The 21,696-nt window shown below is 48.0% G+C and overlaps 2 protein-coding genes across 2 annotated transcripts in view; one reads left to right on the forward strand and one right to left on the reverse strand.

Moving 5' to 3' along the window:
* Window positions 1-1,296: 1,296 nt before the first annotated feature.
* On the reverse strand, window positions 1,297-18,371 carry LY6G6F (lymphocyte antigen 6 family member G6F). Its single transcript, XM_035098704.2, has 6 exons — window positions 18,200-18,371; window positions 14,565-14,843; window positions 12,499-12,825; window positions 8,454-8,592; window positions 4,960-4,997; window positions 1,297-1,597 (listed from the first exon to the last, which is right to left on the reverse strand). Exons 1-6 carry the CDS (start codon window positions 18,369-18,371, stop codon window positions 1,545-1,547), a joined length of 1,008 nt encoding a protein of 335 aa, XP_034954595.2. The 3' UTR covers window positions 1,297-1,544.
* A 1,111-nt stretch (window positions 18,372-19,482) lies between these two features.
* ABHD16A (abhydrolase domain containing 16A, phospholipase) overlaps window positions 19,483-21,696 on the forward strand; it is a 35,052-nt gene continuing 32,838 nt past the window's right edge. The window contains exon 1 of the mRNA XM_035107034.2: window positions 19,483-19,675. Within this exon, the coding sequence (XP_034962925.2) occupies window positions 19,544-19,675 (132 nt within the window). The 5' untranslated portion in view covers window positions 19,483-19,543. The remainder of the gene's footprint in view (window positions 19,676-21,696) is intronic.

Raw genomic sequence — 21,696 nt, forward strand, 5'->3', positions numbered from 1 at the left:
TGCTTAAAAACACAGGCAAAGCCATTTCCAAAGCCAAGGCTGACCTCTGCTTCTGGGCCTGCACAGCTTGAGTTGCTCCTTCCAGCTGCATTCCAAGTGTCTCTATTTTCCAGGGACAATCCTGGATTTACAGAAACCGTCTTGGTTTCTGATTTGATCCTGGAATGTCCCACTTTTCCGTAGGATATTCCTATTTCCATCGGAGAAACACTCACTCGGTGGTTTGTGTTTGCCTGAGTTTGAGTCTGAACTAAGGATTCTGAGCCCCTGTGTTCTGATTCGATACATGATGTCCAATCACAGAACATTTCAGGATTTGGGCCTCTGCCATTGGCTCTTGAACTCTGAGCCGTGATTCGCAGCTTGGAAGTTTAGGCAGCCAATCACATTTGGAGTGGGAGTGGCCCATGCTTTCAGGAATGTATATAAGCAGTTGCTTTGCCCCCTTTCCCCAGTTATGTAGCTCAATAAAGGTTCTTGCTGTTATCACTATATATTGCCTTGTGGGAACCCACCTACACTTCGGACAGGTAGGTAGCTGTGTTGGTCTGACGCAGTCGAAATAAATTAAAATATTTAAAAAATTGTCCAGTAGCACCTTAGAGACCAACTAAGTTTGTTCTGGGTATAAGCTTTCATGTGCACGCAGAGTATCTCAATCTCAATATACTTTATTCGACCGATAGTCAGAAACAAAAAACATTTCTCAATACAAAGATAAACATATAAAACTGAAGGCATCAGAGGGATACATAAAAATATAAAAATATAAAACTGAAGGCATCAGAGTATCTGAAGAAGTGTGCATGCACACGAAAGCTTATATCCAGAACAAACTTAGTTGGTCTCTAAGGTGCTACTGGACAATCTTTTTAATTTTTAATTTATTCAGAAACATTGGTGGTTTCGGAGTTATCTAAGCCCCCCCCCCCGGAACCACCTGAAAGCCCTCTATAGGGATTAAAAATGTTTTATGTTTTATTATGTTTTTAAGTATGTTGTAAACCGCCCAGAGTGGCTGGGGCAACCCAGTCAGATGGGCAGAGTATAAACAGTAAAATGATTTCGGGCTGATCCTGGCGCCCCCTCGCCCCTGAACGACCATGGCTTGCCTTGCCCCACTGTGGCCCCTCCCTTCCCGTGCCTTGGCCCCGCCCCTTGCCCCCCCTAATTTTGATCCTGGGTACTGTTGACATTACAACCGCTCCTGAAATCCTGATGCTGAAAGGGTGGCCTCCCCAAATATTTGACATGAGACCATGCAGGAAACTGCTTTAAATGAAAAACGGACACAGATAATAAGATTGCTTGCAGGGAGAACTGCTTTCTGTGCCTGATCCTTCCATCTACAAGCATTATGCAGGAATCTAGGAAAGGTTTGGCAAGGTGGAAAGTCTTCCCTGGAAGGACAGACAAAATCAGATGCCTGGAAAAAGTTTATGCTGGAGGGTCATAACAGCATACAAGCTCCACTAGGTATGGTCCAGGGTTGACTGACTCATGGGGAACCAGAGGCTTTCCCTCGCCACAGCAGCCATCTCTGATCAGGTCCTGACATTCACATAGACTTGTGATGTGCCGTCCAGCTTGGAAACACCTGTGAAAGGCATATACAGAGGGATGAGTCATTCTGTTTTTCACCTACAGGTAGGTAGCCGTGTTGGTCTGAGTCGAAGCAAAATAAAAAAATTCCTTCAGTAGCACCTTAAAGACCAACTAAGTTTATATTTTTGGTATCTGTTTATATTTTGGTATCTGGTTTATATTTTGGTATCTTCAGGTATCTGAAGAAGTGTGCATGCACACGAAAGCTCATACCAAAATATAAACTTAGTTGGTCTTTAAGGTGCTACTGAAGGAATTTTTTTATTTTGTTTTTCACCTGTGTATGCTCTGGGCTTCACAATCAAAATCCCGCGCAAGATAATTATATCAAAACAAGCTGTGTTTGCCACAGCCAGAATCAATTATGCAAGTGGTTGTGTTTGCTTAGTTTGCAAAATGCATTATTCTGCTCAGAATTTTGGGGAGGGCATCAACTACTATCTGCTTCTGTTTTGAAAATAAAAAATAAAACATTTCTCTGCTGAATTCTGTGTCTGATCACAAATTCCACATCCGCTGCGCGGTAGAATTGCAGAACTTACAGAGACATGGGAGCTAAAATATTTCCGCTCTCAGAAACCCTATAACGAAACATGTAGTGTGGCTCCACAGACAGACACAGAAGCGATAAACTATTGTCCTACCCCAGGCGCGAAGATCCGCACCACGGATTCAAACCGCAGGACTTCCCCAAAAGAATCCCAGGAACTGCATAGTCCCCACCTCCCAGCTACAAATCTCAGTACCCTTGACAAACTACAGTTCCCAGGCTTACCTTCCAAGTCCCGGACTGCAGAATCCGGGACCGGCAGCCCTGTGACACCGGAAGTTGCGTCAACGTAACTTCCGGTGTCACTTTGCCCTTCTATGGGCACCAAAAATGGCCGGCACCAGCTTCGAAAGTCACTTCTACGCATGTCAGGAAGTGCATCGACGCAACTTCCGGTGTCAGTCTGCCCATCTATGGGCACCAAAAATGGCCGCCGCCGACACTAGAAGTCACATCTATGCACTTCCGGGCATGCGTAGATGCAACTTTTGAAGCTGGCGGCGGCCATTTTTGGTGCCGGCAGGAGAAAATAACGGAGAAAAACGGGAGACGAAGTGATATGGGGGACCACCGGGAAAAGGTAAGTAAAAACGGGGGTTTCCCGGGGAAAACGGGGTACTTGGCAGATATGTTCCCAGGATTCTTTGGGGGAAGAAGCCATGTGCTTGAAAAGTATGAAGTACGCTTGAGTCCAGTTCACACAGAAAGCAGATGCGGTTCCTGGACAGGGCTGAGCCACTTCAGAGGGAGGTGGGGGACTGCGTAACTGGACGCTCTCTCACTTAAAAAAATAAACAGACTTGAGGAAACTTGAGTTTCTAAGATAACCTCTCACTTCTTTTAGTTCTGTATGTGCTGTGATTTTATTTTATTTTTAATGGGAAACCATGGATTCTACATATCTGCAATCTGACACACAGACCAGTGCAGGAACAATTTTACCACCTCATCAGTTATTTGTGCAGAGTCCGTCTTACTTGCCAAACACTCCCACCTATTGGATCACAAAATTATGGCACCCTATACTTCTTCTTTTTCACTCTTATTTATTTATTTATTTATTTATTTATTTATTTATTTATTACGAGGACCAGCTCTTGAAAGTAAAATAAAAATAAAAATAAAATGGATCCCTTTGAAAGAACAGTTTCCGGGAGCGTAACGTATATAAGACGCTATGTGCAACATTTAAAAGAAAATGGTTGATTATATAACTATGCTAAAAGTTTAACCCTTAAAATAGGAGCTGCAGAAAGCTGAGCCTAGCTCGCTCGGGGTACCATATTTTGGGGAAATTCAGGCGGACTCGGGAGAAAGCCTGTGTCTGCATATTTGGGCACAGAATCTGGCGACCGCCCTGGTTATCTTCAGGTCTTTGCCTAGCAAGAGCAGGTTGTATAATTGCTTTTCCGGGAGGCTTGCTAACCTCACCAGTATGGGATCCAGGATCTCCCTTCGAGCTTCTTCATAGAGGGGGCACCTGAAGAACAAGTGCTCTGGGCTTCCTATTTCCCCTAGTGGGCATACTTTTTCACTCTTTAGCAGAAGAAGCAGGAGGACTCCTGAATTAGCAGTGGAGCATGGGAAACTGCCTTATACTGACTCAGACAATTTGGTCCATCTAGCTCAGGACTGTCTACCCTGACCGGAGGTTCCTCTCCGGGGTTTCTCTGCCAATCCTACCTGCAGATGCAGAGGAATGAAGCCAGGATATTTGACTCTGCAAACACTGGGATTTGGCACTACCCCAGGGCTGGTGTACCCCATTTTGAAATAAGTGAAATAATAAGCATGTTCGTCGAAAGAGCTTCCCACGCAATCCAGAGTTTAAAGTTCCTCTGTATCCCATCCTACTGTTGGACAACCTACAACCCTCTCTGCTCCAACTCACTAGAACTCTCCCCTAGCCAACCCAGAATTCCTTGCTCCAGCTGCATTGCCAGCCACACCCCAATTTCCTTTGCACTTTCCACCCCCACCAAATCATCATCATCATCATCATCATCTTTACCATATTTTTCAGTGTCTAACACACCCCCATGTATAAGACACCCCTATTTTTGGGGGACTCCAAATTAAGAGAATGGGGGGGAGATTGCCCAGAGTTGTTGAGCTTTTTTTTACGGGGGTGGCCCATTCTTCTGGAGCTTTTTAAAGGGGGGATTGCCAAAAATCGCTCACCTGACTGACATATGCGTCGCAAGAGCCACGTATTGTCTGCTCCCTCGGTGGCAGAAGCCGGCAATTGCCCGCCCAATTGCTGCGGTGACAGCCAATCAACAACAGCCCTTGCCACAACCATCAATAACACGCCCAGTAGCCACTGACCATCTCCAATTTGCGGCAGCAACAAATCACACGTTGTCCCCCCCCATGCACTATCTGTGTATAAGACGACCCCCAATTTTTAACATTCTTTTTTAATTTAAAAAACCTCATCATATACACGGAAAATTATGGTATATGCCAACCACCTGATCGGGTTGTCCCAGCCACTCTGCCAGGTTCCCCAGCAAAATATTACAAACGCTATAACTACAATAACATATTGTAATTTCCACACAATATCTTTTTTCTGTTTTGTTTTGTTTTCCAAATGGGTATTATTTCTTGCTCATTCTTCCTTTTTGTGTCTTACTCTGCACACTTGTAATTTTGCACGTTTTACTTTTCAATAAAGATTTTTTTAAAACAACAACAACAACACCACAATAAAACGTCAAATGTTCAAAACTTCCCTGCCTTCAGATGTCGAAACATCCTTGAGTGCAGGCACAAAAGCCAGAGATCCTCCGAGCACATACCTTTTCTGAGCTCCCCAAGGTGGGCTGGATGCTTCTGGCTGCAAGGAGAGATGGGAATCATAGAATCATAGAGTTAGAAGAGACCACAAGGGCCATCCAGTCCAACCCCCTGCCAAGCAGGAAACACCATCAAAGCATTCTTGACATATGCCTGTCAAGCCTCTGCTTAAAGACCTCCAAAGAAGGAGACTCCATCACACTCCTTGGTAGCAAATTCCACTGCCCAACAGCTCTTACTGTCAGGAAGTTCTTCCTAATGTTTAGGTGGAATCTTTTTTCTTGTAGTTTGAATCCATTGCTCCGTGTCCGCTTCTCTGGAGCAGCAGAAAACAACCTTTCTCCCTCCTCTATATGACATCCTTTTATATATTTGAGCATGGCTATCATATCACCCCTTAACCTTCTCTTCTCCAGGCTAAACATACCCAGCTCCCTAAGCCGTTCCTCATAAGGCATCGTTTCCAGGCCTTTGACCATTTTGGTTGCCCTCTTCTGGACACGTTCCAGCTTGTCAGTATCCTTCTTGAACTGTGGTGCCCAGAACTGGACACAGTACTCCAGGTGAGGTCTGACCAGAGCAGAATACGGTGGTACTATTACTTCCCTTGATCTAGATGCTATACTCCTATTGATGCAGCCCAGAATTGCATTGGCTTTTTTAGCTGCTGCACCACACTGCTGACTCATGTCAAGTTTGTGGTCTACCAAGACTCCTAGATCCTTTTCACATGTACTGCTCTCAAGATCATGTGAAGATCGACTCAAAAGGAAAGCAGAAATGCAGGTGTCCCCGTCCAGTGTCACCCACTGGCCAGCAGCGCAACGTGTCACATAGGTCTCATGCTCGCCATACATTAAAGGTAAAGGGACCCCAGACCATTAGGTCCAGTCGCGGACAACTCTGGGGTTGTGGCGCTCATCTCGCTTTACTGGCCGAGTTAACCGACGTTTGTCCGCAGACAGCTTTCAAGTCATGTGGCCAGCATGACAAAGCCGCTTCTGGCGAACCAGAGCAGCACACGGAAACACTGTTTACCTTCCCGCTGTTACCTATTTATCTATTTGCACTTTTTGGCGTGCTTTCAAACTGTTAGGTTGGCAGGAGCTGAGACCGAACAACAGGGGCTCACCCCGTCGCGGGGATTCGAACCGCCAACCTTCTGATCGGCAAGCCCTACACATTTACCACTTTAGTGACGCTTTGATGGCTGTAAGTTGTGCTTTAATGTAATTTTGATGGCTGAATGTTGTGCTTTAATGCTGTAACCTGTTCTGGGGACTTAGGGTAAAGGAAAGGTGTGGAACGAATAAAGAGACCAATAGATCACAGAGCTAACATCCTTAACAGTGTGCAGGATCCTCATGCAGTTTAAATGTCTCCCTGCTTGAAATCAAAAGTGGAATTTTACAGCTGCATCAGAAGAGTTGAGAACAAAAGGAGAGACCTCTCCAGAGTATCTCTGAGTCAGCAGAGCCGTAAGGCACAAAAGAAATCAGGAATAATTAACACGGACATAATATTTGATGAAGAATTAAAAGGACAACTGATGGAAATTAAAACCTCACACAGGAAATGGAAATTTATTTTCTTTTTGTGTATGGCGTGTTAATGTGAACGGTAACAATAAAATTTAATAATAAAAAAACACCTCACACAGGAAGAAGAAAGGAGAACTTCACTTGCGAACTTACAAACTACTATATGTGTTAATGCGAATTGAAATTAATTATTGTAGCTGTGGTATAAGGGTTTTTATCAATAATGGATTGTATTTGGTTTGAGTGATAGTCTGGAAGCAGATTTAAAGGGAATCTGACCTTGAAGTACAGCATGTGGGAAGTCACACAAAATTTGTAATTGGCTATGTAATTGATTTGTATTTGAATTGGTGTTGCTGTTTGGCATTAATATAATATGGCGCATATTGGATTTTTTGAAACTGAAAATTATTTTTTAAAAAAATTAACAAAACATATAAACGTGTGCAGGATGTGGGTTGAAGTGACCTGTGTCTGGTGTACAATAGGGGCTGGAAAGCTGTGGCCCAGAAGCCGATTGCAGGCCTTTCTGTGTGGCCCTCAGCACTCTCTCCAGACTGCCACCCCCTCACCAGTCCTGATTTGAATCCCCAAGTGGCTGGGATGTTCCCTTGAACTTGGCTGAGGCCTCTTTCCTCTTTTAACGGAGGACACAGTGGGGTGCCGGGGTGAGTACATCAGCTAGCCTACTGTGGTAAAATGTACATTTATTGAGCTGCCCTCCAACCCCGCCTACCACTGAATAGGAGCAGCATTTGTGCCTTTTCCTCCTAGAGGAACTGCTTCAGCCCCTGGGTCACTCTGTCCGGCTTTTTCTGCACCTTTCCCAGCTCTGCAATTCCCTTTTTTGAGATGCTGTGACCAGACCCATATACGCTTTTTCCAAACATGGCAGCCACACAGATTTGCACCATGGTGTGACAGTTTCAATTATTGATCCTTTTCCTTCTTATATTTCATGCAAGTTCACTGGGTCAGCTCTCAATCTTGCTCCTCGCTGGGTCCTTCAGACCAGCTATCTGCCTTTTCTTTTCTTTTTCTTTTATAAAATACCATTAATAAGAGACGCAGGTGGCGCTGTGGGTTAAACCACTGAGCCTAGGGCTTGCCGATCAGAAGGTCAGCGGTTCAAATCCCTGTGACGGGGTGAGCTCCCGTTGCTCGGTCCCAGCTCCTGCCAACCTAGCAGTTCGAAAGCACGTCAAAGTGCAAGTAGATAAATAGGTACCGCTCCAGGGAGGAGGTAAATGGCGTTTCCGTGTGCTGCTCTGGTTCGCCAGAAGCGGCTTAGTCATGCTGGCCACATGACCTGGAAGCTGTACCCCGGCTCCCTCGGCCAACAACGCGAGATGAGCGCCGCAACCCCAGAGCTAGTCACGACTGGACCTAATGATCAGGGGTCCCTTTACCTTTACCTTTACCATTAATAAACCAGCACAAGGACACTTACCTGTTTACACACCCATTCTTCACCTGGACACTCAAAACACACAAATGCCACCAATGCTTTGCAGAGGTGATGACGTCCCAAGTGCTGGCCAGTAGCCACTCTCCACAGCTGACTTCTGGCTCAAACCGACCGTGTTGGGAATGAGCAAAACTGGTTCTACAGGACTTAATGCAGTTCGTGGAAAGTTTCGTTTGTATTGAATGCAACAAGGACCCTTTGAAACCAGCCCCGCTTGGTTTACCAGCTCTGTAGCATCTTTTCTGACCAGCAACAACTCCCTATGGCAGGCATAGGCAACCTTGGCTCTCCAGATGTTTTGGAACTACAGCTCCCATAATCCCTGACCACTGGCCCTGTTAGCTAGGGATCAGTACAGTAGCTAGGGAGCTGTAGTTCCAAAACATCTGGAGAGCCAAGGTTGCCTATGCCTGCCCTATGGCCTCGATCCAAGGTCTTCCCTTCCTCTTGATGCTCACCAGCCTGGTCAGGACAATTCTCCACTTACCGACAGCTTCTCCATAGCAGCACTCCCAGCACGAATATGATTAGAGACTGGAACGTGACACAAACAGCCAGCGGGATCCAGGTGCCCCCACTTCCTTCACTTTCTGGGCATGGAGGCGTTAAGCAACCTTTTACTTTTCCTACAGGAGAGAACAAGGCCATGAAATCCTGGCTCCAGCTCCCCCCCCCAGTGCACCAGAGAATGTTGGTACTAGAGTGTCAGGATCAGGTCTGATGCGGCGCGGTGCCGGAAATGGCTTCTGCAAATGTGTAGATGTCATTTCCGGTGCACTTCCGGGTCGGCGCGACACCAGAAATAGCTTGTGCGCATGCGTATGGGAGCTCGTTCCCCCACACTATGGCCGGTGCATGCGCACAAGCTATTTCTGGTGCCACGCCGACCCAGAGATGGGCAACCGCACCGCGGTGCGCCAGTAAGAGCAGGCGGCGGGGTTATCAGGGGCTGCACAATTGGCTCACGCAGGCCGCATTTGGCCCCCGGGCCGTAGTTTGAGGACCCTGGTGGAACCGGCCCAAAGCCGGGTAAGTTTGGGGACCCCTGGTCTACACTGACTGGCAGCAGCAGATTTCAGGTAGGGGACAGTCCTATTCCTTTCCGGTGACTGAACCTGGGACCTTTGGCATGCAAAGCAGATGCATGCCCTGTTACTGAACTCGGGGTTCCTTTCCAGAATACTGGTACTATTAAACAATACAGTGTTGACCAGCTGATGCATTAGTGGGGGACACGATTCAAGCATTGGATCTAGGACCCCTCCAGACGTCTTTTTAAATTGTGCATTAGTGGTGATTTGTGCTCATGGTAGTTTTGGAGTAGGTCTATATTATCCTGCTCTCAATACAGCTTGCACCTGCAAAGGTTTTGGGGCAGACACGCGGCTTCGTTTCCAGTTGGTTGCATGTTCCACACAGCTTCCTGATAAAATTCCATTAACTTTTGATATCACGAACATTCCAGAGGTTTTGCTTTTTTGTTGTTTTTGTCTCTCATTTTGTTGTGCTGAAATGCAAAAGTGCACCACTAGATGGCAATGGCACCATAAGTAACGGTCCCAGCAGAACACTGCAGAACCAATAAAGCAGAATTATGTGTGGATGGTCAGGAATAAATCTAACCGAATGCAAGATGACTACTGTACATACACACCAAATGCAGGCAACGCGCAACTTATGCATATTTAACTTGTGCACCTTCAACTTTAGGCTTTTTTTTTTTTTTACAAAGGGTTCAGAAAGCCAGTGAGTGTCCAGGGGGAAGGACCTTAGCAATCCCACCCACCACTGAATACAAACAATTTTGGCTATGCATGCTAACCGCGGAACGTAACCCCCACCTAAGTTGTGAATCACCTATATTTAAAGCACATCCCCACCCCAAGAATCCTGGGAACAGTAGTTTACCCCTCACAAAGCTGTATTTCTCAGCACCCTTAAAAAACTACAGTTCCCAACATTCTCTGGGGTGTGTGGAAATCTGCTTTGAAGGTAAGGTGTGCAAGCAGCCTATGATTGCACCAATAAAGGTAAAAAGGTAAAGGACCCCTGGACGGTTAAGTCCAGTCAAAGGTTACTATGGGGTTGTGGCGCTCATCTCCCTTTCAGGCCGAGGGAGCTGGCATTTGTCCACAGGCAGCTTTCTGGGTCATGTGGCCAGCAGGACTAAACCACCTCTGGTACAATGAGACACCGTGGCGCAGGGCCGTCTTAAGCATACCCGGTGCCCTGGTGCGATCCCTCTGGTGCCCCCCCCTTTCCCAGAGTTGACACCCCCCCACTGGCGGTGGCGGCGGGAGCTGCGTGGGGCTCGGTGGTGATGTCTTCATCGCCTTGCGCTGCCGCCGCTGCGGCACCGCTGGCCGAGCTTCTGGGTGAGGCGCTAGGGCGCCCGACGGCTCGGCGGTGCCCGTGACCTCGCTCGTGGGGCTCTACTGCAGCGCCGGCAGCAGCGCAGCCAGAGCCGCCGCCGCAGCAGGAGCCAGAGCCGGAGCTGAGCCGGGCGCGCAGCTGGCCGCTAGCCTGGCCGCCTTCTACACGTGCTTCCAGCCGGCCCGAGGCAAAGCTGGAGCCGGAGCGGCACCGGAGCAGCGGCAGCGGCAGCAGCGCCTGGAGATCAGTGCTGGCAAGAAGCCATACGGGCCATGCCGACAAGCGCCGGAAGGTGGGCTCTGCAGAGCGAAGCAGGGTCCTAGTGCCCCTGCTCCGCTTGCTTTGCTCCCTGCTCTCCCGTGAGCGGCGTGGCTGGCGGAGGGAAAAAGGAGGCCGCCGCGCAGCTCCCCCACTTGCTGGGGCGCCCCTCAGCGCCCCCTGAGCACCCAGGCGCCATGGTGCTGCGCCACCGGGGGTCTACCTAGAGCGGAAACCAGAGCACACGGAAATGCCGTTTACCTTCCCGCCACCTATTTATCTGCTTGCACTGACGTGCTTTCGAACTGCTAGGTTGGCAGGAGCAGGCAGGTTCCGTCTTAAGCACATCTATCACCATGGTGCAAAGGTCCCTCCAGCGCCCCCTCCCTGAGCAGCAGCAGCGCAGAAGCAGGAGGGCTGCGCTTGTCTCCGGTCCCGAGCCTCCAGGGGCGCCTCTGCAAGTCCTGTCAGGGGCGCTTCTTCCCGCCGCGGCCCCGGGAACCCGAACCGGTCCAGGCACCGTGGAGGGGAGCCTTGAAGGTGTTTTCCGGTTGCTGCCTCCTCCCCCCTCCCTGTCCCCATTGACTGATGTTCTCCTGCTACGAGGAGACAGTGCAGCTGATGGCCAACTACTTGCAGCACCGTCTCGGTTGCGCCACGCTGCCACCCAGCCACACGGCCAAGATGCTGCGCCGGGAGGCTGATGAGCTGGAGAGTCGTGAGCGGCCGTTCTTCCACAGCGCCTGCACGGCGGCTGCCTTGCCCCAGGAGCTGGGCCGGGTGGCGGCACAGATGGAAGCCTAGGGCGGCCTCAACTGGGGGCCGGGTGGTGGTGCTGGCCGTGTTTGCCGGCAACTTAGCGGCGCTGGCCGAGCGCGGCATTTGCGATGAGATGGCCGCTGTGGCGGAGGCGCTGGCCGCCTACTTGGCCGGGGAGAAGTGAGAGTGGCTGGAGGCGCACAGCAGCTCGGTAAGCGCACGGTGGCGGCCCACCAATGCTGGGGCGCCCCCTAGTGGCCGGGCGCCCTGGCGCATTGCGCCACCCAGCCCAGGCCTAGAGACGGCCCTGGGAGCAGGAACCGAGCAACGGGAGCTCACCCCGTCGTGGGGATTCAAACCGCCGACCTTCTGATCAGCAAGCCCAAGAGGCTCAGTGGTTTAGCCCACAGCACCACCGGCTGTTACTGCAACAATAACATGTTGCAATCTACAGCCGTGCAAACATGTAGCCTTTGAAACACACAGGAGTCATTTCTTCACAGGGCGCTTTTGTACTAAGCAGCTTGAGACTGTACATACCTTTGTGCAATAACATTGCCTAAAGCACCAGCTACTTTCTGTGTTGTCTGTACACAGACTTAGGTGTGTTTTCAAACTAGTGTGCCACGGGGCTCTCTGTTCCCTCCCCTCAGTTAGTGATTCCGCAGCCCTTTCAAATATATGCATACAGTCATCAATATCTCAGAACTTTAGCTACCCCCTCCCTAGCAAGCGCATTCCTTGCAAAGTAGCCCAAATACAGGTGAAACTCGGAAAATTTGAATATTGTCGAAAAGTGCATTTATTTCGGTAATGCAACTTATTTTTTTATTTTTATTTTAATCTTTACAAATGCTTATTTTTGGAAATTCCACAGTAATAAAACAAATAGTTACAATAACACAAAAATAAACAAAAATAAAAATCGCTATTACATTTCATGAATTCCATTCCGTTTATAATTGACCCGCCTAATGACAAATAATTACAATTACAACAAATAAAGCCTGACATATCTTGCTTTGCATGTCATGCATCTATCTCATATATTGGTTTCACCTTTTAAGTTGCATTACTGAAATAAATGCACTTTTCGATATTCTCATTTTCCGAGTTTCACCTGTACCTAGAAAGCCCCTTACCTTGAGGAAACGGCAGCCAACCGCAGCAGCCGCACGAATCCTGTCCCCTCGCCGTCAAACGGAAGGTGATCTCCTGCTTCTCTGCAAAGCTGCACTTCATTCTTCTCTCTTTGGTCTCCTTCCCTTCCCTCAAGCAAATGTGGAGCTGAGATGCCCTTTGACCTTTGAAGATGCTGTAGCCTCCCTCCTTCTCGCCTTGCTCCCGGAGAGCTTTCTTGCCTTCCCACCAGCTCACCACAGGAATGCCTGATTCCTTGCTCAAGAAAGAGCAGCTCAGGACATAGCACACAAGATCGGACCTTCTGCTCTCCAGCATCCACTTATTGCCTGGATGGGGAAAGAAACATCTCTGATGTGCCATGTTCACTGCCAGAAGCATTCGGAACTGGGACAGGAGGTGAGACGGTCTTGGGGCCTCTCTCTTCGTTGCCAGGGATCCAGGACTGGCTGGTTCAGAGGCAGGAGGGTCCGCTAGGGTAGGGCTGGCCTAGCCAGCTCATTATCCCACCAATGGCAGTGGTTATTGGGAATAGGGAACATAGGAAGCAGGGCCGTCTTTAGCAGGTGTGGTGCCAGGGTACAAATATCCGCTCAGCGCCCCCAAATTACCACGGATAGTGAGGTGTGTGTGTGTGAAACTGCGCACTGCCAGCCATGGGGAGGGGTGTGCACAACTCTTCCCCCCCCCATGCCACTGCGGAAGAGCAATCCCCATGGAGGCTTGAGAAGGAAGCTGCACGCCCGCCAGCCAGCCATATGTTTGATGGGGTGCAGCTAGCGGGCATGCAGGGAAAGTGGAGGCCGCTGGCAAAGCCACGCAGCTCCCCCACTTGCTGGGGCGCCCCTGAGAGGCCGCCGCCCTGGCGCAACGAACCACTAAGCCGTATTGGAAAGACGGCTCTGATAGGAAACGGCCTTATACTGAGTCAAACCATCGGTCTATCTATTTCAGCATCGCCTACACTGACTGCCAGGGCCGGCCCTATGATGAGACAGAGCGAGGCAGCCGCCTCAGGCGGCAGATGCTGAGAGGTGTGGAGCGGAGAGAACATTGTTGTGCCACTTTGCCTGCTCTGCCCCTCCCAAGCTATTCCGCTGCCCTCAGGTGCGGCAGAGGCATAGGAGCCAACTCCTAGGGGCTGAGGTCCCTTCACACACACCCAATAAAATATTTGAGGGGGCGCTCATCCTGCCACAAAGATAAGAGGCATTGCCAATTAAATGGTGCGTGTGTACTGAATCTTGTGATTGATTATGTGGGGATTACCTTACTCCCCCACCGCCCCCCCTTTTTAAATTCAAGTTGGCACTCCTGGCCCTGGGTCCAGTTCCAAAGTAAGATTTAACTTGGTAGACTTCTGTACATTTAAGGAGGAGGGGAGGCACCACCTTGTCGTCTGCTTCAGGCAGAAAAATATCTTGGACCAGCCTTACTGAATGGCAGTGGCTCTCCTGGATTTCAGGCAAGGATTTTACCCAGTCCTGCCTAGAGAAAACAAGGATTGAACTGAGCTACAGTCTTATGGCCAGTGCTTTTTTTCTAGGGAGACGCAGGGGCACGCATACCCCTAAACATTTTGTGAATCTAACTTTGTGCTTATTGAGGGGCAGTTTTTCAATATGAGTAGGAAAATGAGGGTAACCCTAAACATTTTTAAAGAAAAAACCACTGCTTATGGCGCTATAGAAAGGGGTCAGAATAATATAGGAGCAGGGGATTAGAGAATTTAAATGTATTTTATTATTTTTCCATAAGACAATATACATACATACATACATACATACATACATACATACATACATACATACTCTGCCCATCTGGCTGAGTTTCCCCAGCCACTCTGGGCGGCTCCCAACAGAATAATAATAATAATAATAATAATAATAATAGTAATAGTAATAGTTGTTGTTGTTATTATTATTATTATTATTAATCAATAAAACATCAGACTATAAAAACATCCATAAACAAATGTCATAAATACTCCACATATTAGGAAAACAATAACAGGTATGAGGGGGTCCCTAAGTGCGTTTTCAGTCTCATTTAATGCTGGTCCACTCACCTGTGATGACCACCAGGTCGTAATAATTGCCCGAGCTGCACCAGTATCTGCCGTGATCGCTGTCCGTCACATTGCTAAACCGAAGGGAGTAATTTGGAAGCATGCTGAGTCGATCCCAGGCCTCTGGGAGACGAGACACGGGGCTGTTCTCCGGCTTCGAAAAGAGAGGGGTGGGTCTGCCTTGCTGCTCATGGTACCAGGAGACTTCCCCGCGTTCGCCAGAGCAGGACGGACATGAGCATGGCAGCTCCTGCGAAGAGCCTTTCTCTGCATATATCACTTGGGGGGGGGGGAGAGAAGGCTTCATTAGGCCCCAGAAGGTTAAGATACACAAGAGAGACACCTCAGATGTTTTGGACCACAGCTCACATCACCCAACATGGCCAACAACAAAGGATTTTGGGAGCCTGCAGTCCACCACACCTGGAAGACACGCCATTGGTAACCCCCTGAACTGGCATTGCCATATCTAGCATTAAAAACAGAAGAAGCTGCATTGTTTGGAGTCGTACCATTGGATTTGGGAGGGGTGGAACAGGACATTCTCTTAAAAGTTTGTTTTTTGGTCAGGCTCCCCCTGAGAGTGGACATTGGTGAACCTCAGCTGGATAATGTTAAGTGAGATGCCCTTCCATGGGTGGAGAATTTCAGCCAACACTGTGGCTCCCACCCGGCCAATTTTAAGATTGCCATGGGCTTGGCCTCTGCTCATTACAGCCCTCCTCATTGAGCCTGTCACCTCCAACATCCACAGCTATGCCCTAGCAACAGTGTTTTGTTCAGTATTACAGAGCCAAATCACTCAAACCATACCTGCCAAGTTGCTGTCAGAGAAATAAGGGACCGGGCCGGAAATAGCAGACCGGAAGTAGCGCTGCCGCCATTATGGAACTGGGCGGAGCATGCTCAGAAGTGACTTTTGATGCTGCTTTGCCCAGTTCCAAAATGGCCACCGTGCCAGAAGTCGCACTGCAGCCATTTTGGAACTGGGCAGAGCAGCATCAAAAGTCGCTTCTGAGCATGCTCCGCCCAGTTCCAAAATGGCCATCACGCCAGAATAAACCAGGGGAAAACAAAAAAAATCCGTTTTTTCAGCTAGGAACAGCTGGAAAATGGGGATTTCCTGGGGGAAACGGGAGACTTGGCAGCTAAGACTCAAACCGAGAGAATTTTTCAGAGAATATTCCCACCCCCTTGCCTTCCCAAGAACTGTTGGAGAACAATTCCCCTCCCCCCACAAACATACACACCGCTTGCTTCCTGCCCCACCCTCCGGCCAACTGAAAATAATGTGGAGAAATGTGGAAGGCCATTTGACCAGTGCGGCCCCCAGGGTGAGCCTCGGCCATCCTATGAATAATTCCTTCAAATTATACAATCGGAATCATTGAGTGGGAAGGGTTCCTGTGGGCAAGTCCAGAGCTATAGCCTCCACAGCAGCCTCTCCTTGAAGACCTCTAGCAAACTGCTCCCATTGTCAATTTTTTCCTAGCCTTAAAGAGTTTCTCCTACTACTTAAACCTACTCTCCTGCAACCTTAGATCTTGCCCAGCAGCTCTTTGGGTTTTGGAATAATCCATTTGTGTGTGTGTGTGTGTGTGTGTGTGTGTGTGTGTGTGTGTGTCTTTTTCCCCCTGCAGTCTTAATAGTCCTTTCCCAGCATGGTGCAACACACCAGCAGAGCCAGTCCCAGACCTTCCAAGAGTTCCTTCTGTCCAGGATGTACAGGAGCTGTCCTGGTTTCTGATTTGATCCCGGAATGTCCCGCTTTTCCTTAGGACATTGCTATTTTCATTGGAGAAATGTTGGAGGGTATGGAGTTATAAACACACACACACACCCCGAGCCAAGGAGATGAGTAACTATACAACCTGTAGAAGACATCTGAAGGCAGCCCTGTATAGGGAGGTTTCTAAAATGTTTAATGTTTTATTATGTTTTTATATACAGTGATACCTTGGTTCTCGAACTTAATCCGTTCTGGGAGTCCGTTTGATTCCCGAAACGGTTCGAAAAACCAAGGCGCAGCTTCCGATTGGCTGCAGAAGCTTCCTGCATTCAATCAGAAGCCGCGGAAGCCGCGTCCGACATTCATCTTCCAAAAAATGTTCGCAAACTGGAACATTCACTTCCGGGTTTGCGGTGTTCGGAAGCCGGTTTGTTCAGGAGCCAAGCCATTTGAGTACAGCGGTACCTCGTGTTAAGAACTTAATTTGTTCCGGAGGTCCATTCTTAACCTGAAACTGTTCTTAACCTGAGGTACCACTTTAGCTAATGGGGCCTCCTGCCACTGCCGCGCTGCCGCTGTGCGATTTCTGTCCTCATCCTGATGCAAAATTCTTAACCCAAGGTACTATTTCTTTTTTCTTTTTTCAAAATAATTTTTTATTGGTTTTACAGAAAAACACAACACTTTAAACACAAAAAATACAAACAAAAATAACAAGAAAAAATACAAACAAAAATAGCAAGAAAAAATAACATTACAAAAACAACGATAAGAAACACAAAATTCAAAAAACCATAATTCTTTTCCTTTAACATTGTAAAAAGGGACTTCCTCGAGTTCCCTCTGTCTGCGGTTCATTTCTCCTTTATCTTTAGCAATTTCCAATTCATTGTTTAAAATTCCTTGCAATTTCAAATCTCTCATACATCCATTTACTTAACATAATTCTCAAACCCGCAGTTTCTATAAACTTCTAAATCTAATCTCAATATACAATTTTACCATATTTTTTTAAAATAAACTTTAAAATCTTTCCACTCTTCTTCTGTCACTTCTTCTCCCCGGTCGCGTATTCTCCCGGTCATCTCAGCCAGTTCCATGTACTCCATCATTTTCATTTGCCAATCGTCCACTGTTGGTAATTCTTGGGTCTTCCAGTTCTTGGCTAGTAATACTCTTGCCGCCGTTGTGGCATACATAAAAAATGTAACATTTTTCTTGGGGATCTCTTTTCCAATTATACCCAATAGAAAGGATTCTGGTTTCTTGATAAATGTGTTTTTCAACACTCTCTTAAGTTCATTATAAATCTTCTCCCAGAAATCCCTTACTAGTGGGCAAGTCCACCACATATGATAAAAAGATCCTTCCTCTTTCCCGAGGTACTATTTCTGGGTTAGCGGAGTCTGTAACCTGAAGCGTCTGTAACCCGAGGTACCACTGTACCAAGGTACCACTGTATGTTGGAAGCTGCTCAGAGTGGCTGGGACAATCCAGCCAGATGGGCAGGGTATAAATAAGACATTTATTATTATTATCATCATCATCATCAATGATGATGATGGAATAGGATGCCCCTATTTTCATCGGCAAAATGTTGGAGGGTATGCAATCCGGTGTTCCTGCTAGTGTGTTTGCACCATGCCAACCAGCCCACCACCTCTCCCCTCCCAGTAAGCAACAGCGACCCACCTGCCAGGAAGCTATGGCAGTACCCCCACCACACCCAGGAAACTGCTTCTGATGTCTCCCCAGCAGAGCTGCCTGGCACCGCTTCCACCCCCTCCAATCCCAAATATATGCAAACCAGCCCATCACTTCTATCTCTAGATCCATGGGTTTTCATTAACGTCATTATTCCTGTCTAAAATAAATGCAATTCAGAAAGTGGGGAGAGGAATCTTACGTTCAGCACCACCAAGCTGCAAGAAGATGGCAGCCACAGCAGCAAGGGCAGCCTTGAAATTCTGAGGGCCACCATCCATTTTGGAGGGGAGATGTCTCTGGTTGGACATTGCAGGGAGCAGAATGCGTTCTTCTACCATCTGGGTTCTTACGGTGGTGTTTTGTTGACTCATACGCTGTATTTATTTTATTTCTTTCAAACATAAACTGCTGAGGCATCAAAGGAAGGCAAAGAATACAGACATCAAGCTATATCTACATCCGACATACCCTGAGGGTACTGGTAGGATGGCTTATCAATAAGGGCATGAATTTGTTTGTTGTGGGGAAGGCGGAAGTAGCAGGAGGGAGATGATATATATATAGAAAGACCATCATAGAATCATAGAGTCAGAAGAGACCACAAAGGCCATCCAGTCCAACCCCCTGCCAAGCAGGAAACACCATCAAAGCATTCTTGACAGATGCCTGTCAAGCCTCTGCTTAAAGACCTCCAAAGAAGGAGATTCCACCACACTCCTTGGTAGCAAATTCCACTGCCCAACAGCTCTTACTGTCAGGAAGTTCTTCCTAATGTTTAGGTGGCATCTTCTTTCTTGTAGTTTGAATCCGTTGCTCCGTGTCCACTTCTCTGGAGCAGCAGAAAACAACCTCTCTCCCTCCTCTATATGACATCCTTTAATATATTTGAACATGGCTATCATATCACCCCTTAACCTTCTCTTCTCCAGGCTAAACATACCCAGCTCCCTAAGCCGTTCCTCATAAGGCATCGTTTCCAGGCCTTTGACCATTTTGGTTGCCCTCTTCTGGACCATTTTGACTCAAGAAAATCACCAATGTATAGTTCAAATCGGGAGAAATAAATACAGTAAATGGACAAAAGGACAAATATTCACAAAAATGTTTAGGGGTATGCGTACCCCTGCATCCCCCCAGAAAAAAGCACTGATAATAATCATAACAACAACAACAACAACAACAACAACAACAACAACAACAACAACAACAACGTTTGTGTAAATAAGGTTGGGACTGGACTGTATGCCTAAACATCCTTAGCTGGGTTGGAATTGAATCCCACTAAACTCAGTAGGATTTATTCTCCAGCAAAATAGGGCGGCGATTCCTTTAAGGGCTAGAGCGACGCGGGCGCCCCCTTGCATTAGCGGCCCTAGAAAGCAGAAGGGAAAAGCAGGCGCCGGAATCGCGTTCTGGGAAGAAAAAGGGGGAGGGGACACCAGAAGTCTTTTGTCCCCGTTCCCTTCCTGTACGAAACCCGGAAATGTAGCTCCTCCCCACCCTCTCCCTGCCGGTGCCGTATTGGCTTCAGGTCCGTCCCAAGATGGCGAAGCTGCTGAGCTGCATTCTGGGCCCACGGCTGTACCGGGTCTACCGGGACCGGGACCCCATCAGACCCCGTCGCATCAGGGCCGAGGCAGAAGACACGTCGCAGGCCCCGCTAGAACCGTCTTGGGTGAGCTTTATCACCTCTTTTCTCCCCCCCCCTTTCGGAGACTTGGTATCTCCCACGTCACCCTTTACCTGTATAGGGTTGGGGAGCGAAACCATTACTCTTAAGGGGGTGGGCATTGCCCTGTTTTCCTTGATGTCAACGTAGAGCAGCCTGAGTCTCATGGAGAGTCCGGGATACCAGTGGGCGATACCATTAGGATTGCGGGGGAAGGGAAGGGGAAAGAGGTATGAAAAAATCCAATTACTGAGCCCCCTTATTTAAACATGGCACACGCCCATCGTGGACAGTGTCATCACTGAGGGTCTGGGGCCACCTTTCTGGGATGAGACCATCATAAAACACGAGGGTGGGGGTGTTCTGTCCTTGAGGATATTTTCCAAAACAGTGACTAGCCTCGAAGGAGGAATGGAGAGAGAACGGTAGCTGGAATATTGCATCTTTTTGTACAATACTTCTTCTGTTCCCCCTCCCCTGTTCAAAATTAGCATTGCCACAACAATATCCTTACAGTTGCATTGCAAAGATCCAACAGGTGTAACTTTTTTTTTTGACATGGCACTGTTGGGATAGAATAGGCTTCCCGTGATGAATATCTGCCTGGTGAGAATCTGTTTCTCTGTTTTTAAAAAAGATAAGCCGCATCTTTCTGTGTGAAATCCCTCAATGCACCTCTCATTTATAAGAAACAAATGGAGACAATATTTTAAAATTTAAGAAAGGAAAAGCAGAGAGAATAAAAACAAAACTACCAGCAGTTTCAAGCAGTCAGCGAGCTGGAAGGGGAGTCACCGCCAAATGCCTGGCCTGGGGATATTAAAGTGTATGCACTTGGCCCCTGCAACCTTTCAAAGTTGGTACATTTCCAGTATCTTAAAAAGAGGGTGTTCTATAGACAGGGCTGCCACCACAGTCCCCACCTGCCCAGATTCAGAAGATGGGATATCTGGAGCCAGGTCAGTGAGGAAGATTCCCAAAGATCAGACAGGTTAGGAATTAGTATAGAAAGCTGCCCTATAACTTCGTCAAACCGTTGGCCCATCTAACTCAGCCAGCGGTGCTGGGAGGCACTGATGGGAATTGCAGCCCCAAATATATGGAGGGCACCAGGTTGACTAAAGCCGGTCCACACTTCATAGCGAACACTGTCCAAGGTTTCAGGCAGGTTTCTGAAGATGCCAGCACTGAACCTTTTACATGCAAGGTTACAGTCCCTTGATTAGCTTCCATGAAACCCCAGGATTCCTGTTTGGAAATCACTGTCCTAGTTCATTACTGATGCCTCTCTGGGCAAACCTGTTGGGGGGGAAAGGCTGTATCAGTTACTGTACATGCTAGCACACACACATAGCTTGCAGCATGGGAAATGAGATATTTTTGTTTCCAAGGCTGACTTAACTTTTGCCTATATTCTTCCTGGCACACATGGCTGCAATGCCGCATCTTCCAAAAGCTGTGCCTTAGTGACTATTTTGCTTTTGACGTGTGTTTTGTACGGTGCCCTGCATCAGGAGGGCCTATCCTGCATTCCTCCAGATGTTGGACTCCCAGTTCCCATCATCCCCAGCCAACACGGCCAGTGGTCAGGAACTGTGCCAACCGTATATATTGTTAAAACCTTCCAGGTCGAGCAGGTCTGTATCTTTTAAAGATATCCATTCTTTTAGCCATACCAGGCAGGATGCCTCATAGTATAGTTTGAAATCTGGCAGTGCGAAACCACCCCTCTCTCTTTTGTCTATTAAGAGCTTGTGTTTTATCCTTGGGGGTTTCCTCATGGGTGACTGAATCGGTAGAGAGTTGAGAAATCAGACCGATGCTTGGAGGTGGTAATAGGCTGGATGCAGGCCAATAAATAGAAGCTGAATCCTGAGAATATGCCTGTGTTCCATGTCCCGAGTTTTCAAGTCAGAGAGGTGGGGAGATTGCCTGTTCAAGTCAGAGAGGTGGGGGGTTGCCCTCCTCTAGAAGGAGCAGGTCGGTCGCTATGGGGTACCCCTAGATTTGGCACTTTTCATTAGTAA

The sequence above is a fragment of the Zootoca vivipara genome, chromosome 2, assembly GCF_963506605.1.
Source record: "Zootoca vivipara chromosome 2, rZooViv1.1, whole genome shotgun sequence".
NCBI lineage: Eukaryota > Metazoa > Chordata > Lepidosauria > Squamata > Lacertidae > Zootoca > Zootoca vivipara.

Coding starts and splice junctions, on each gene's coding strand:
- LY6G6F (XM_035098704.2), bottom strand. CDS start 18,371: ATGAGTCAACAAAACACCACCGTAAGAACCCAGATGGTAGAAGAACGC. Junction 8,593..12,498: donor TTGGCTGCCGTTTCCTCAAG/GTAAGGGGCTTT, acceptor TCTCTCCTGTAG/GAAAAGTAAAAGGTTGCTTA. Junction 1,598..4,959: donor CCTTGGGGAGCTCAGAAAAG/GTATGTGCTCGG, acceptor TGCCTTTCACAG/GTGTTTCCAAGCTGGACGGC.